This window comes from Brachycentrus maculatus, unplaced genomic scaffold (assembly GCF_059751285.1).
Source record: "Brachycentrus maculatus isolate JH-2025_06_01 unplaced genomic scaffold, ASM5975128v1 h1tg000499l, whole genome shotgun sequence".
Taxonomy (NCBI): domain Eukaryota; kingdom Metazoa; phylum Arthropoda; class Insecta; order Trichoptera; family Brachycentridae; genus Brachycentrus; species Brachycentrus maculatus.
The window spans coordinates 233,777-246,479 of record NW_028281245.1 but is presented as its reverse complement, the minus strand read 5'-3'; the positions used below and the strand labels follow the sequence as shown (position 1 = coordinate 246,479).

The 12,703-nt window shown below is 29.5% G+C and overlaps 1 protein-coding gene across 1 annotated transcript in view; it reads left to right on the top strand.

Annotated features, from left to right (window-relative positions):
• Positions 1-3,390: 3,390 nt before the first annotated feature.
• The window catches only part of LOC148301926 (uncharacterized), a 32,450-nt gene continuing 23,137 nt past the window's right edge, over positions 3,391-12,703 (top strand). The window contains exons 1-3 of the mRNA XM_088272488.1: positions 3,391-3,640; positions 7,092-7,260; positions 9,626-9,718. Of these exons, the coding sequence (XP_088128614.1) occupies positions 7,102-7,260; positions 9,626-9,718 (252 nt within the window). The 5' untranslated portion in view covers positions 3,391-3,640; positions 7,092-7,101. The remainder of the gene's footprint in view (positions 3,641-7,091; positions 7,261-9,625; positions 9,719-12,703) is intronic.

Genomic DNA, 12,703 nt, shown 5'->3' with positions numbered 1-12,703 from the left:
ATTCCAAAACGATTGCAGAACACTGAGAAATTGAGCAAATCCCCTTGATTACACAATTAACATTAAAAGCAAAGCAAAAAAAATCATCTTTGTAACTCGGATAAACGACCGGTATAATAAATTATTAAAAATAGAATTCAAGAATAAAGTTAAAATTATCTACGCTGTTTAGTCGATGCCTTATCTATCTATTGTAATCGTCCACCATACTGTGGACAAAAACTTTCTCATGTATAATATCAATCCTTTTTTTCTAAAACGTGTGAAAAACGTTTCTATTTTGGTTAGGTTAATAAATAAAAATGTTAAATCTTATACACCATTGATGAGGGGATATATTTCTCCCAAAACTATGCCGCAGTCATTACAATAAATAGAATAGAAAAAGATTCTATCATTTAAATATTAATCACGTACACAATAAAAAGACATAAAGCTGTAGTTTAATAAGTTGATTTCAACGTTTATTATATATATTTATTTATATTTATACTGCAACAGAACTAAATTTTTTATATTGCTTGATTCATTGGACTGTTGGGCATCGTATTTATAAGTTGTATAAATACGCCATAATTTCAGATATCCACAAAAAATGTAAATTATTCAAATAAAAGTGTTTACTTTAAGTGCGAAATATCATAAGTTATTTCAAAGTAATTAAATTTGTATGTTTAACATTTTTAATGAAAACCCGTAAACCCTCTGCTTTTAGAGGTTTGTCTGCGATTAGAATAATAAATAAAGGGACAGTAAATTTGAAAAATGACAAACACCCAGACCAGTTGAAAATAAATCTTAACCAACTAAAGAAAACTAACCATCACGCCGAATCCTCGTAGGGATAGGCAGAGTGAATAGAATCCCCCTACACCAGTCTGTCTTTACAAACAATCTTCGCCTCTTCCACATTCATTCTCTTCAGACGTACCGGTGATTATTCCGATTCTTGACCTGACCACATTCAAGTATTGATTGGAATACTTGGTCATAAACAAAATTTTATTGAATTTATTTTGCAATTGGTGAAAATCGAACCGCGACTCCAGTTTTTTATTCGAGCGTGTACCTAACTACGCCACGGAGCCTGTCATCATATAATATTTCACATTTGAGTTAACCAAAAAAAATTGATTGATTCTTCTTTTAATTTTAAACACATTGCATAATATAACATAATACACATGTATATTATAACTAAAATCTACCATCACAAATTTAATATATAATAATTTAATAATTTAAAATAACTGATATTTATAAGCAGCAATATGACGAATAACAGATAAAGATGATAACTTTACTAATTATACCTGTCAGGTTATTTTTGAGATTTTTCGAATTATTGAAGATAAATATTACATCAGGTACATCGACCTATCCACTTTATATTTTTATCTCTAAACCAGTTACGCTCTCAAAATTTGATTCGGTTTTAACCGGTTACTAAAGAATTGCATAAATAATCTTCCAATTACATATTATATTTAGAAACATTTTGTGTGAACTCTGGAATGATTCGTGGGTTGTGAATGAATCAACTGCAATGCTCTATTTTTGTTGAAATGAATCATTCGCCATGTCTCTCATTTTTATAAATTTAAATGTGGGATTGATAAAACGATTTTTTTAAAAGACATCATAAATGAAAACCGAAATAAAACAATAATTAAAATAAATTAATGCCTTTATTACATATTTTGACACGCAATTAGTATTTCTTTTTAATTTATAATTTTCTTTAGATTAGATTTCATTCTGAGCGTAAAATATTTTTAAAACATACAAATATCAGAGAAAATGGAAGACGTCGCGTCTATGTGAATTTTAATAGAAAAATGTATTTTTTAAACGTGTCTCAACTTGATATGAATGATGTATCATACTTCCCTTTTATGAAAAAGATGGAAGTCTGAGCATCCCAGGGCTTACGACCTGACATTTGGTTCATAAAAGAGGAAAAAATGATGCATGTTTCAAATCGGGTTGAGAGACTTTTAAAATTGTCATCTCATCAGCAGTGTGAATAATCCAATATCCGGTATAATAATAATAATAATACAGTATTGTGAAAATTACTTCCCTTACAATTGGAAATATATTCCCAATACTGGATATGGATTTCACTATATATTTTTTTGTACTGTATAAGTAATATAAACACATTAAAATATCTGCTACTACCATCACGCCGTTAGGGATAGGCAGAAAGGATGGAACGCCACACTCTTCTGTCCTGACATAAACTCCTCGCCTCCTTCACATCCATACATCTAGTCCTACATGCCCTCCAATTACACAGAATTTTTACACCACCAGATTTAAGGTTCTGATTGATCTGATCGTGCCAAGTCTTTTTCGGTCGTCCTCGTTCTGTTTTCCCTCTCACATTCCCCACATATATTTCCTTAGTCATTCTCTCGTTATCCATTCGCTCCACATGTCCATACCACCGTTAAGAACTCTTCCTAATCTTTTCAATTATTCCTTGTTCAGCCTTACATTCCTCGCTTATATCTTAGTTTTTAAATCTTTCATACAATGATTTTCCACACATTCGTCTGAGGGAGCGCATTTCAACAGTGCTCATATATATAAATTAACATGTATTCATTTAAATAGAAAACTTTTATTTCCCGACTATAACGTTTCCTGACTCAAAAATAAAAGCAGTTTTAAAACAATAAAATGATTTATTATATATACAATATTACACAATTCAAATGAAAGAAAATCTAGTTTGAACAAGTTAACGCATTGTGTAGAGAAAAAACTACATCTGTCGTGTGCCAGATAAATGAATATTTATGAATAATTCATTCACATTGAATTAAATATGTACTTTAAATGACGCTCCAAGGACATATTGACATGTCGTACTTTTTCGAATTTTGATTTTGAAAATGAAATAATATTTTTTTTTGAAATTTAAGGTTTTTAATTACTCAATGCTAAATTGTACTTATCAATGACATGATTTTATAATTTTAACTCAATTCGAAATGTGCAAAAATACATGATACATCACGGAAAGTTTTAGTGATCCTGAAAAGGGATGAAAAAAATTATAAATATTTTCCAAACATTCCAAGAAATAAATATTGTTTTCTTTATCGAATTTCCGCATCCCTGCGTAAGAGAGAAAGAGACGCACAGCTTTCTAAGGGACGAGCCTTGGACGAGCCCGCTGAAAAGTAGCATATGTGCGGGCGGTCGACAATAAATTAAAATGAGCTGGTAACATTTCTATAAAAAATGTACTTATTTACTTGATAAATATTAAAGCGCGTGATGATGTTTGCATCCTTTTGACTTAATTGTGCACTACTAGCAGTTCGCTCCATGCAGATGAGACGTTCATAAAAGTGAAGTTAGGGACAGTCTGAAGCCAGTATTGAAGTTTTTTCGGAGAGTTGTAAGCTCTGAGTCAGTGAAGCGATTTTCAAAATATTTTTTTTGAATTAACGTTTGTTATAAAACACAGTTTTTACATAGAAATCTAAGTATTTAGTATTTGTAAAAGCGCAGATCAAGTGCCGGTAGTTGTCAAGCTCCTGAATATATCGTAAAATAATTTTGCAAGATATCCAATATTTTGGGTTATTTTAGATACTTTTTCTTCAGATTTTTACATTAACAGGTGAGAATAACATATATTTTACTGAACTGTAGATGGAAATTCAACGGTTTCTTAATAAAATGTAATAAATAAGATAATTAACAATGTTTTTGGATGTCAGTCAGATGAATATTTTATAATAAATATGACATATGGGTATTGTTTATTTTTTATTTAAGTAATCACATGATTTCATCCGAGTATTTTGAAATAATAATTTATAAATTTTATCATTTGAAAAATACTGAAATCGCCACGTGAAACTCCGCCCCCTTCTCCCGACGTTTCGAGAATATTCTATTATCCCATTCTCTACCTGAACGGTTACTAAACTTTCTCCCTTTCTAACTGCTTTCTCGATATGCACAAAGAAAGAGATAGCTAGGTATATATCTGGTTCGCTGCTTTATGCGATGAACTATACAAATAATGACCCGGTTTTTAGAATGTGCACCATGCAGTTTTTTTTGTTGATATCCCGATATTTTTGGGTCATTTTTTTTGTACAGATTTGCTATAAATTATTACCTGCTACTGTGTTCTTAAAACTGCCTCATACTACTCGTTTACTGTATAAGATTTTTTTACAACATTACATTTTTTAAATGCACTGCTTACACGAATTTGTTTTATTCAAACGCGATTTATCGATCGTTAAAAATATTTTTAACGATCTACACAAAATCAATTTTACCATGTATAATCACGAAAAATATTTTTTCCTTTTTAAAAATACATACTTATATCGTTTTTATATTCAACAATTCGATTTTCATAAAAATGAAAAAGAGATACATAATATTTTAAATTTATTAAAATATATTATTATATTCAAGTATCTTTAATTTCGCTTAATTTTAGTTTTCAAGTGAACTGTTATTTCTTTCAATCATTTGTGTTGTTCTTATGTTTTTATTGTATTTTATAAATGTATCTTTATGTGTAGGAATAAAGATAAATTATTAAATTTTATTAGGGCTATGATTGAGTGAGTATAAGTTTAGGGTGATGTAAAAAAATACACTTAATAAAATATGATTTTAAGGGTCTCTTACTGTAATTTTTGTCTATACTACCTACTCGGCTGTCCAAACTCAAAACACAGTAAGGGATATTTTTTTGAGTGACGTTTTTTTTTAATTATTAGACTAAGTAGATTCTACTTAGTCCAAAAATGCAAAAAAAGGTTTTTAAAAAATGTCTCTTACTGTGTTTTGGACTGCCGTAGTCCGGTTACGGAAGTTTGAGTTGCAGGAAGGAATGTCGACATTGAATCTTGAAAATGCCCTTCAAAGGTCGTTTTAATAATCCTAATTATTGTACTGGAACAGTGAACCTTAGTAAAACAAGTCGTATGACCTTAGCAATAGACATTTAATTCAATTTCTTTGACTGATTCTCTGCCTAAACTTTATGTATACGTTTGATACCGACAACAATGTTTCTTAGACCATAAACTATATACTAAAAGACGATATTTGTGGAGGTCCTCACCAAAACGTTACATTTCCATTATAAATGATTTTTGTGCGATTTAATGATTTCATATTGGTTTTACACAGGATTGTTCACGTTTGGTCACAACATTAATTGAGATTTCGATAGAATACAGTAAACACAAGAGATTTACATTTAAAGGATTTTTTGTGCAATATTGGAAATTAAAATTAAGAAAATAGTTAACCATAAGTCAAGTTTCAATTCCGTACCTAGTATTAGAAATCCACCGAATTTTATTTTAAAGTTCTTTATATTGGAAAATAATAATTTTGAAAAAAGGTAGGTTTTTTTATAAGTCGCTAATGAAATTCGTTAATCGGGAATCTACTTCCTGAATATTTTAAAATTTAATTATATGAATAGATATTTTGTATGTAAAGAGTTTATGCCAAAGTAAATATGTACGAGAATACTACGTTCCAATACAATCCCCATAAGTAATGGAACCATTAAAAAATGAAAACTGAATCGTTTAGTCGAATATTTTTTTTTTAAATATTGTAGTTATTTTTACACACTCTTCTATTCGATATTTCTTTTAGATACGTAGGAAATTTTTAGCACAAAAGTAAAATGTTTAAAAAATATTGCCTTTTTTTCACAAAAAAATACTTTTCACGAGCTTTTTAAAAGCTTCTGAGAAGCTTTTGAAATATTAAAAAAAACATTTGAACATCATTGTAATGATTTTTTATTATTATTATTTTTTATTTCAATTCTTCCTGTGAATAAATATATCAGTAATCGTATTAATATACAGTCTTAATAATATATAATCGTAATAATATAAAAGTAAAACATCGGAATTTTGAATCAATATCTATGTAATATTATTATGTGATATGAAGGCTTATTGAGAGAACGTCAAAAAGCCATCGTTTTTAACAGCAGACCATTTCTGTCATCCAATACTTTGTACATGGTTTAACAGTATGGAATTGCACCTATCTCCACTTTCCTAATTGCCCGATCAATTGTTCAAACGTCACCCGTGAAAATTGATCAGTTGCGGTTGTAAACACTAAGTTACTAATTGACAAGCTCTCTATTTGCGAAATTGAAGCTGTCTGTCGTCATTTCTTAACGTCACTCCATGTGTTAGCAATACACCCGTCAATTATATAAATGATGTTTACATCAATCAATTAGTATACTCTTTCATCCAATGTGGAGTTAGTATAGTTAGGTTCGTAAAATGATAGCAATATTTTTTGCACTTTTGAAAATAAAATATAAATCTCATTTTTACCTACTTACATCTTAAGTTTTAGAACCCCCCTAGCTGACGATATTGTTCAAATAACTTTGATTTTTTGTAGTTTTTATATTTTGAGTAATCCTTTGAAACTTCACTTTAGGCTATTATTTATAAAAAAATAAAATATAAACATTAATTTTTCAATATTTAATGTATTTTCTTCCTCTTTCGCAAAAATAGCGAAAATGTGAAAAATATTTTGTCCACAATATTTTGAGTGTGTCCAAACACTTGTTCATATGTTAAATAACGCGTGGTTGACATAGATGGGTCTAGTGAACTCACGTGTACAGTATCACGAGATTAATGATATATGTATATAGGAGTTCCAAAAATTTGAGTAGTATCGTTTTCAATCATGGATGGGTAGGATGGTAAATGTTGTACGTGTGTAAAGTGATCACTTAACCAACCTTTGACAGGTCATAAACCCTGTAAAACCCAGACTTCCGTATTGTTCTTCATGTATGTTGAGATGTCAAACATATTTTGTATATAGAACATATAGAACCTTTGACAGGTCATAAACCCTGTTAAAACCCAGTCTTCCATATTCTTCTTCATCTATGTTGAGATGTCCAATATATTTTGTATATAGAACAGTGTGCTGCGGCACACACTTTGCGGAACACTGGTTTAGCAGGTTCTTCTATCTGTATATAGTATTTCTTCCTTCACGAAAGGGAGCATTACTGACTTGAAATTATTTTACAGTATTATCAAGATGCTCGCCGCCGCTAGTCCTAGCATCGAGCTGCCCGGAGAGGAGGTGGCCATGCCAGGATTGCAGAGGATGTGGGAGAAGGCCCGTGCTCGTCATGCCTGGGAACCTCTTCCATCTCCCCTGGAGTCAGATATGCTGGAAACCTTCCAGAGCGCCCAGGTCTGTAACTGTCTGGAAAGTCTTCTTATGTTCTTGGCTGACGGTTTAGTCACCATCTCTAGAGTTGTCTAGTCACGTGTAAAGATGGGGATTAACATAAAGTAAATTAAGGCTGAGATCTCAAACGTTCAAATTCAAAATGCAAAGGGGCCAGACCTTTTTTTAAAAAAAAAATATGTATATTGGAATTTGACTTTTTTTAAATATCGCTCACTCCTTTCAAGAACGTCGTAAATCGAAAATCGTAAATGTTCAGTTTTGCATGTTTTCGGAAAGCCCAGAAAATGTACTATATTCCAGCAAAAGAGGGATATTTTTATCTTAATATTTACCCGCTACAGGGCAGAATGTGTTGTTTTTGCATTTTGAAGAAAAGGTATTGTTGAATTATTTTTATAAATATAATAAAAATAATTTAAATGGAGAAAAAACCTTCAGGTTTTACCTAAAAAGATCTGTTGCACAGTAAAAAGTTCAGTAAGTGGCGTGATATTTATTTTTAAAACATTGTAATATATTTTTAAACTTTAAAAACGTTCTCCTGAAATATCAAGTTTTTTGATTTATGACGTTTTTGAAAGGAGTGAACGATATGTACTGAACAAATATTTTTATCATTTTTTAAAAATCTTTGTTATTATGTTCAACATGTCTAGTTTTCAATTTTCTTGACTTCGCCTTGCTTGTAACCACGATCATCAATTTTTGATTTGTTCAAACTTATAATTTTCATGTTGGGTATTGTTTTATTTCTGTAAGATCTAAACTGTATTTTATTGATACAAAAACCTTATGCACCATATTTTAGCAGGTACGTTTGATATTGATTTATGAATATTAGTGATTTTACACTCTTATATTAAACTGGACTGGTCCCTGAAGCGTAGGAGTGATTACCTTGCCTTTATCAAGATAACTGCGTCAATACGATGCAGTGCCTTACGCACCATTGGGTGTGGATAAAGGTTAGAAGAAGAAGATGTTTGATATCTCAGTTAGACAGCGACGCGACTAAAAATTAATTATTAACACCCAAGAAAATAGTTTTGAGCTGTGATCAGTATCAATTCTCGATAACGTAACCTTATTAGTAACATAGCCATAGGCATTATTTTAGACTCTTTTAAATCAAAAATTAAATTTCCTCACCCTATACTTATTCGAGCATTAAATAATCTGCAATGCGAATTTGATAGTTAGTTACATTTAACGTTTTTGTTAATTGACGGTCACTGAATGACCTAGATTTTCGAAAATAACGTGACTAGAGTATATATTCAAGCAGATATATTTTCAAGGCAAAACGGTTGAATACGAGTTATCTGTAACTAATACATTATTAAATCGATACCTCTATGCTTTTGTTTTCGTTTATTTTCTGCTGATGTACAAGAAGTTTCAGGAAAATGCACATTTCATTACAGAAACAACAGTGTTGATTGCAATGACGATTCTTAGACATTGTTCGGAAAAATGTTTAAGCTTCCAGTTCCTGAAGAATTTGCATTTCTTCGAGTCGATGATTTTCCGAACAAACGAATTATTGTTTTATAAATATCGTAACGCCTTTGATAACGGTCTTTTGTTGTCTGAAAATAACTTCGAATTACAATGCGCCGTAAAACAAATGCGGGTTATATTTCTTGGGATTTAAATGCGTTTGTTCGTTTATGGAATTTATATCATGAAAAATAACACATATCGCTCAACAACGTTATATATCAAAAAACTAGATTTTTCAGGTGGTCGTTTTTTAAATTTAAGAATATAACGACATGCATTAAAAATAAATATCAAGCCACTTATTGAACTATTTACTGTGCAACAAATCTTTTTAGGTAAAACCTGGAGGTTTTTTCTCCATTTGAAAAATATTTAGTACATTTAAAAAAAAATAATTAAACAATACCTTTTCTTCAAAATGCAAAAACAACACTTTCTGCCCTGTAGCGGGTAAATATTAAATTTAAAATATGCCTCTTTTATTAAATTTAAAATATGCATCTTTTGCTGGGATATAGTACATCTTCTGGGCATTCCAAAAATATGCACAACTGAAAGTTGACGATTTTTGATTTATGACGTTCTTGAAAGGAGTGAGCGATTTGTTATTTTGTGTCTTAGTAAATAAAACAATTATTATGTTGTAGAACTATCGAAAAACTAAGAACATTAATAAAATAAATGTTTTTTATGAACTCAATCATAAAAGGGATCGAGATTTTCAACAATTGAATAATGATACGAGTATTTGAATATCTCAAATATTGTCGTTGGATTCAGACCATACTATTTTTTATGTTTTTCTTTTTATTGAATTGCAGCAAAACATGTGTTTATTTTGGTTTATTTTTATTTTGTACAGGAGCCCACTGAGATTCCGACCAAAAGATATCTGGGAGCATTTTCCGATGTGGAGAGTGATGCTGAAGACGTATTTTACGAACATGAGATCCAGGTAGGATTACAAATTACAAATATTTTAATTTATTTTATCATATTCTATGTATTAAGGGGATATTCGCAAACACACAATTCATTTCACCGGAGACCATCGGAGAGGTCACGTGTCTGTTTACGCCCTTTTTTTTTGAAGAATGAATATTTGTTTTTTTTAGTTTTTTTTTAGAATATATAAGTATATAGAAAAAATATTTTCATAATATTTTTGAAACTCCTTACCTTTCAATAACTCTTTCAATACTTTTTTAAAACTATATAATTATTTCGAAGAAAAACTTATTTTTCCAATGTAAAAACGGGTTTTAAGAAAAAATCAATTGCGTAAAATGTTACCTGGATTAAATTAACTTGCGACTTAACGAATGCTGGGCCTTAATTCATTTAAGTAATGGTAGTTATGATTTAAAAGTAAATCTATTTAGGAGCTTTAGTGAATCACCATTCGACAATTTGTATCTATTTAAATTTTAAATATGCACTAGTTTTAGAACTAGTTTAATATATTCAAACGTAAGATACATGTTTGCAGATATTTTAATTCAATATTAAAATTAAATATTGGCGTTCTTAGGGCAGTGGTTAGCGCGTTATGCTATAGCCTTGTTCGGTTCCCGTGAGCAAAATAAATAACACATTTTTCACTCCAGTATTTATTTAATATCACCCCGAACTGGTATCAAGAGCGTAACTGATCTGAGCGTAACTGGTAACTGATCACCTTGTTTTCATGTGATGAACTGTTTAAAAAAACGTTGCGTCGATACAATGCAGCACCCTATGCACCATTGTCTTGGGATAGTGTTAAAAGAAGAAGAAATAAACTAAGTATGTACCTTATTATGAAGGTTTCCGTATATGAATATGAAAATTTACGAATTGTGACGTAATTTATTTATTTTATGCAAAAAAAACGTGTTCTTGAAAACTTTCCATGACGACAATGAATGAAAAAAAATCCTCCATTCGTTTTCGACTAAGCGACAGATGTCGCATAGTCAAATATTTGTTCTAAATTTACGATTTGCTAGATGATTTATCGGTCCGATTGAGGTCATTATAATATTATATCAAGTTGTATCTATGCATTTTAATGAACGTTTTTATAAACGGTTGCAATTTATCGATAGTTGATGGCTTTAGCTACCTCGTGGATACTTCAAGGTTTCCTGCGTTTTGTTGAAGGGTTATTTAATTGCCTGGGACACCTACCTTCACGCACAGACAGCATGTTAAAAACTTGTCAAGACCGCAAGTACGAATCGGGTAGACCAGTTCTCTGCAACCTTTTTTCACCTACGACACACCAAAATTTTTCCTAGAATTCCGTGGCACACCAAAAGCTAAAATATATATACCGTTGAAATTTTTTAAATTAATATTTTACTTAGCAAATAACACTATTTCTTAAAATATACTGTACACGTGTTTCGATGCATTCCGCATCATTTTCAAACACCGTATGAAAATGGTGTTTGAAACACATACGGTGTTTGAAAATGATGCGGGATGCATCAAAACACATGTCACAGTAGATTTTAAGAAATAGTGGTGTTTACTAAGTAAAACAACAATTAAAAATGCATAGATTTTACCACAAAGTGACTGCCGAATCAATAAATGAAATCATTGAAAAATTATTTATTGATTTGACGTTTAATTTGTACAACTCCATTTTAATTTTTGTATAATTAGTTAAATCAATTATAGATTTTATGAGTCTACTAAGTTTTATTTTTTTGTTTAAAAACACATAAATATTCATATTGTGACAATTGTTTCGCCTAGCATTAGTTTGAAAATGCCATAACTAGGCGAAAAATTATAGTTATAATTATTTTAAAATTTTTAAAAAATTTACAATGTTATGAAAAAGAACTTGTCATTGTGTGTTAACACACAATGGTCAATTATTTTTGTATTTAATTACACAATGTAAAATTAATAAAATGTCAAATACATTGAAATTTGACCACGGCACACCTGAATCCTGCTCACGGCACACCGGTTACGGAGCACTGGGGTAGACATTGAAAATTTTAACGTCAAGTTTTTGTTTGTACTTACATACTTGAATTATTTCCGTACCCAAGGATTCCATAACGTTTCACGCGTAACGTAACTCGGGAACCTCTAAAAAGATGCGAGTAGCTCACCCGACGGAAATATGCATGTATCCACGTATTCCGTACAGTAAAAAAACAAATATCTACCTACAAATATATATTTTTATTTCTTCTGTTTGCGTAGGTGCGAATTTTAAAAAGATTTATTGAAGAGCTTTTATTAGAAAGCTTACAAAAAATTGTGTGTGCAGCACAGCATACATATTAAAACTTCATAACTTAAAAAAAAGTAATGATGAAAAAAATGTCGAATAACATCCGACATTGGACCTAAGAGGAAAAAATCCATCCAGCAGAGAGAGAGAGCACCTTGAAATAAATACAGCAGTATATATCCATATATATATATATATATATATATATATATATATATATATATATATATATATATATATATATATATATATATATATATATATATATATATATATATATATATATATATATATATATATATATATATATATATATATATATATATATATATATATATATATATATATATATATATATATATATATATATATATATATATATATATATATATATATATATATATATATATATATATATATATATATATATATATATATATATATATATATATATATATATATATATATATATATATATATATATATATATATATATATATATATATATATATATATATATATATATATATATATATATATATATATATATATATATATATATATATATATATTTATATATATATAAATATATATATATATATAAAATCAGCATCCCTCCTTAAAACAGTCACTGCATGCCCCTGGAATACACACGATGAAATTGCAATGATTTCCCAACATTTTGAGTGTCCACAAATACTT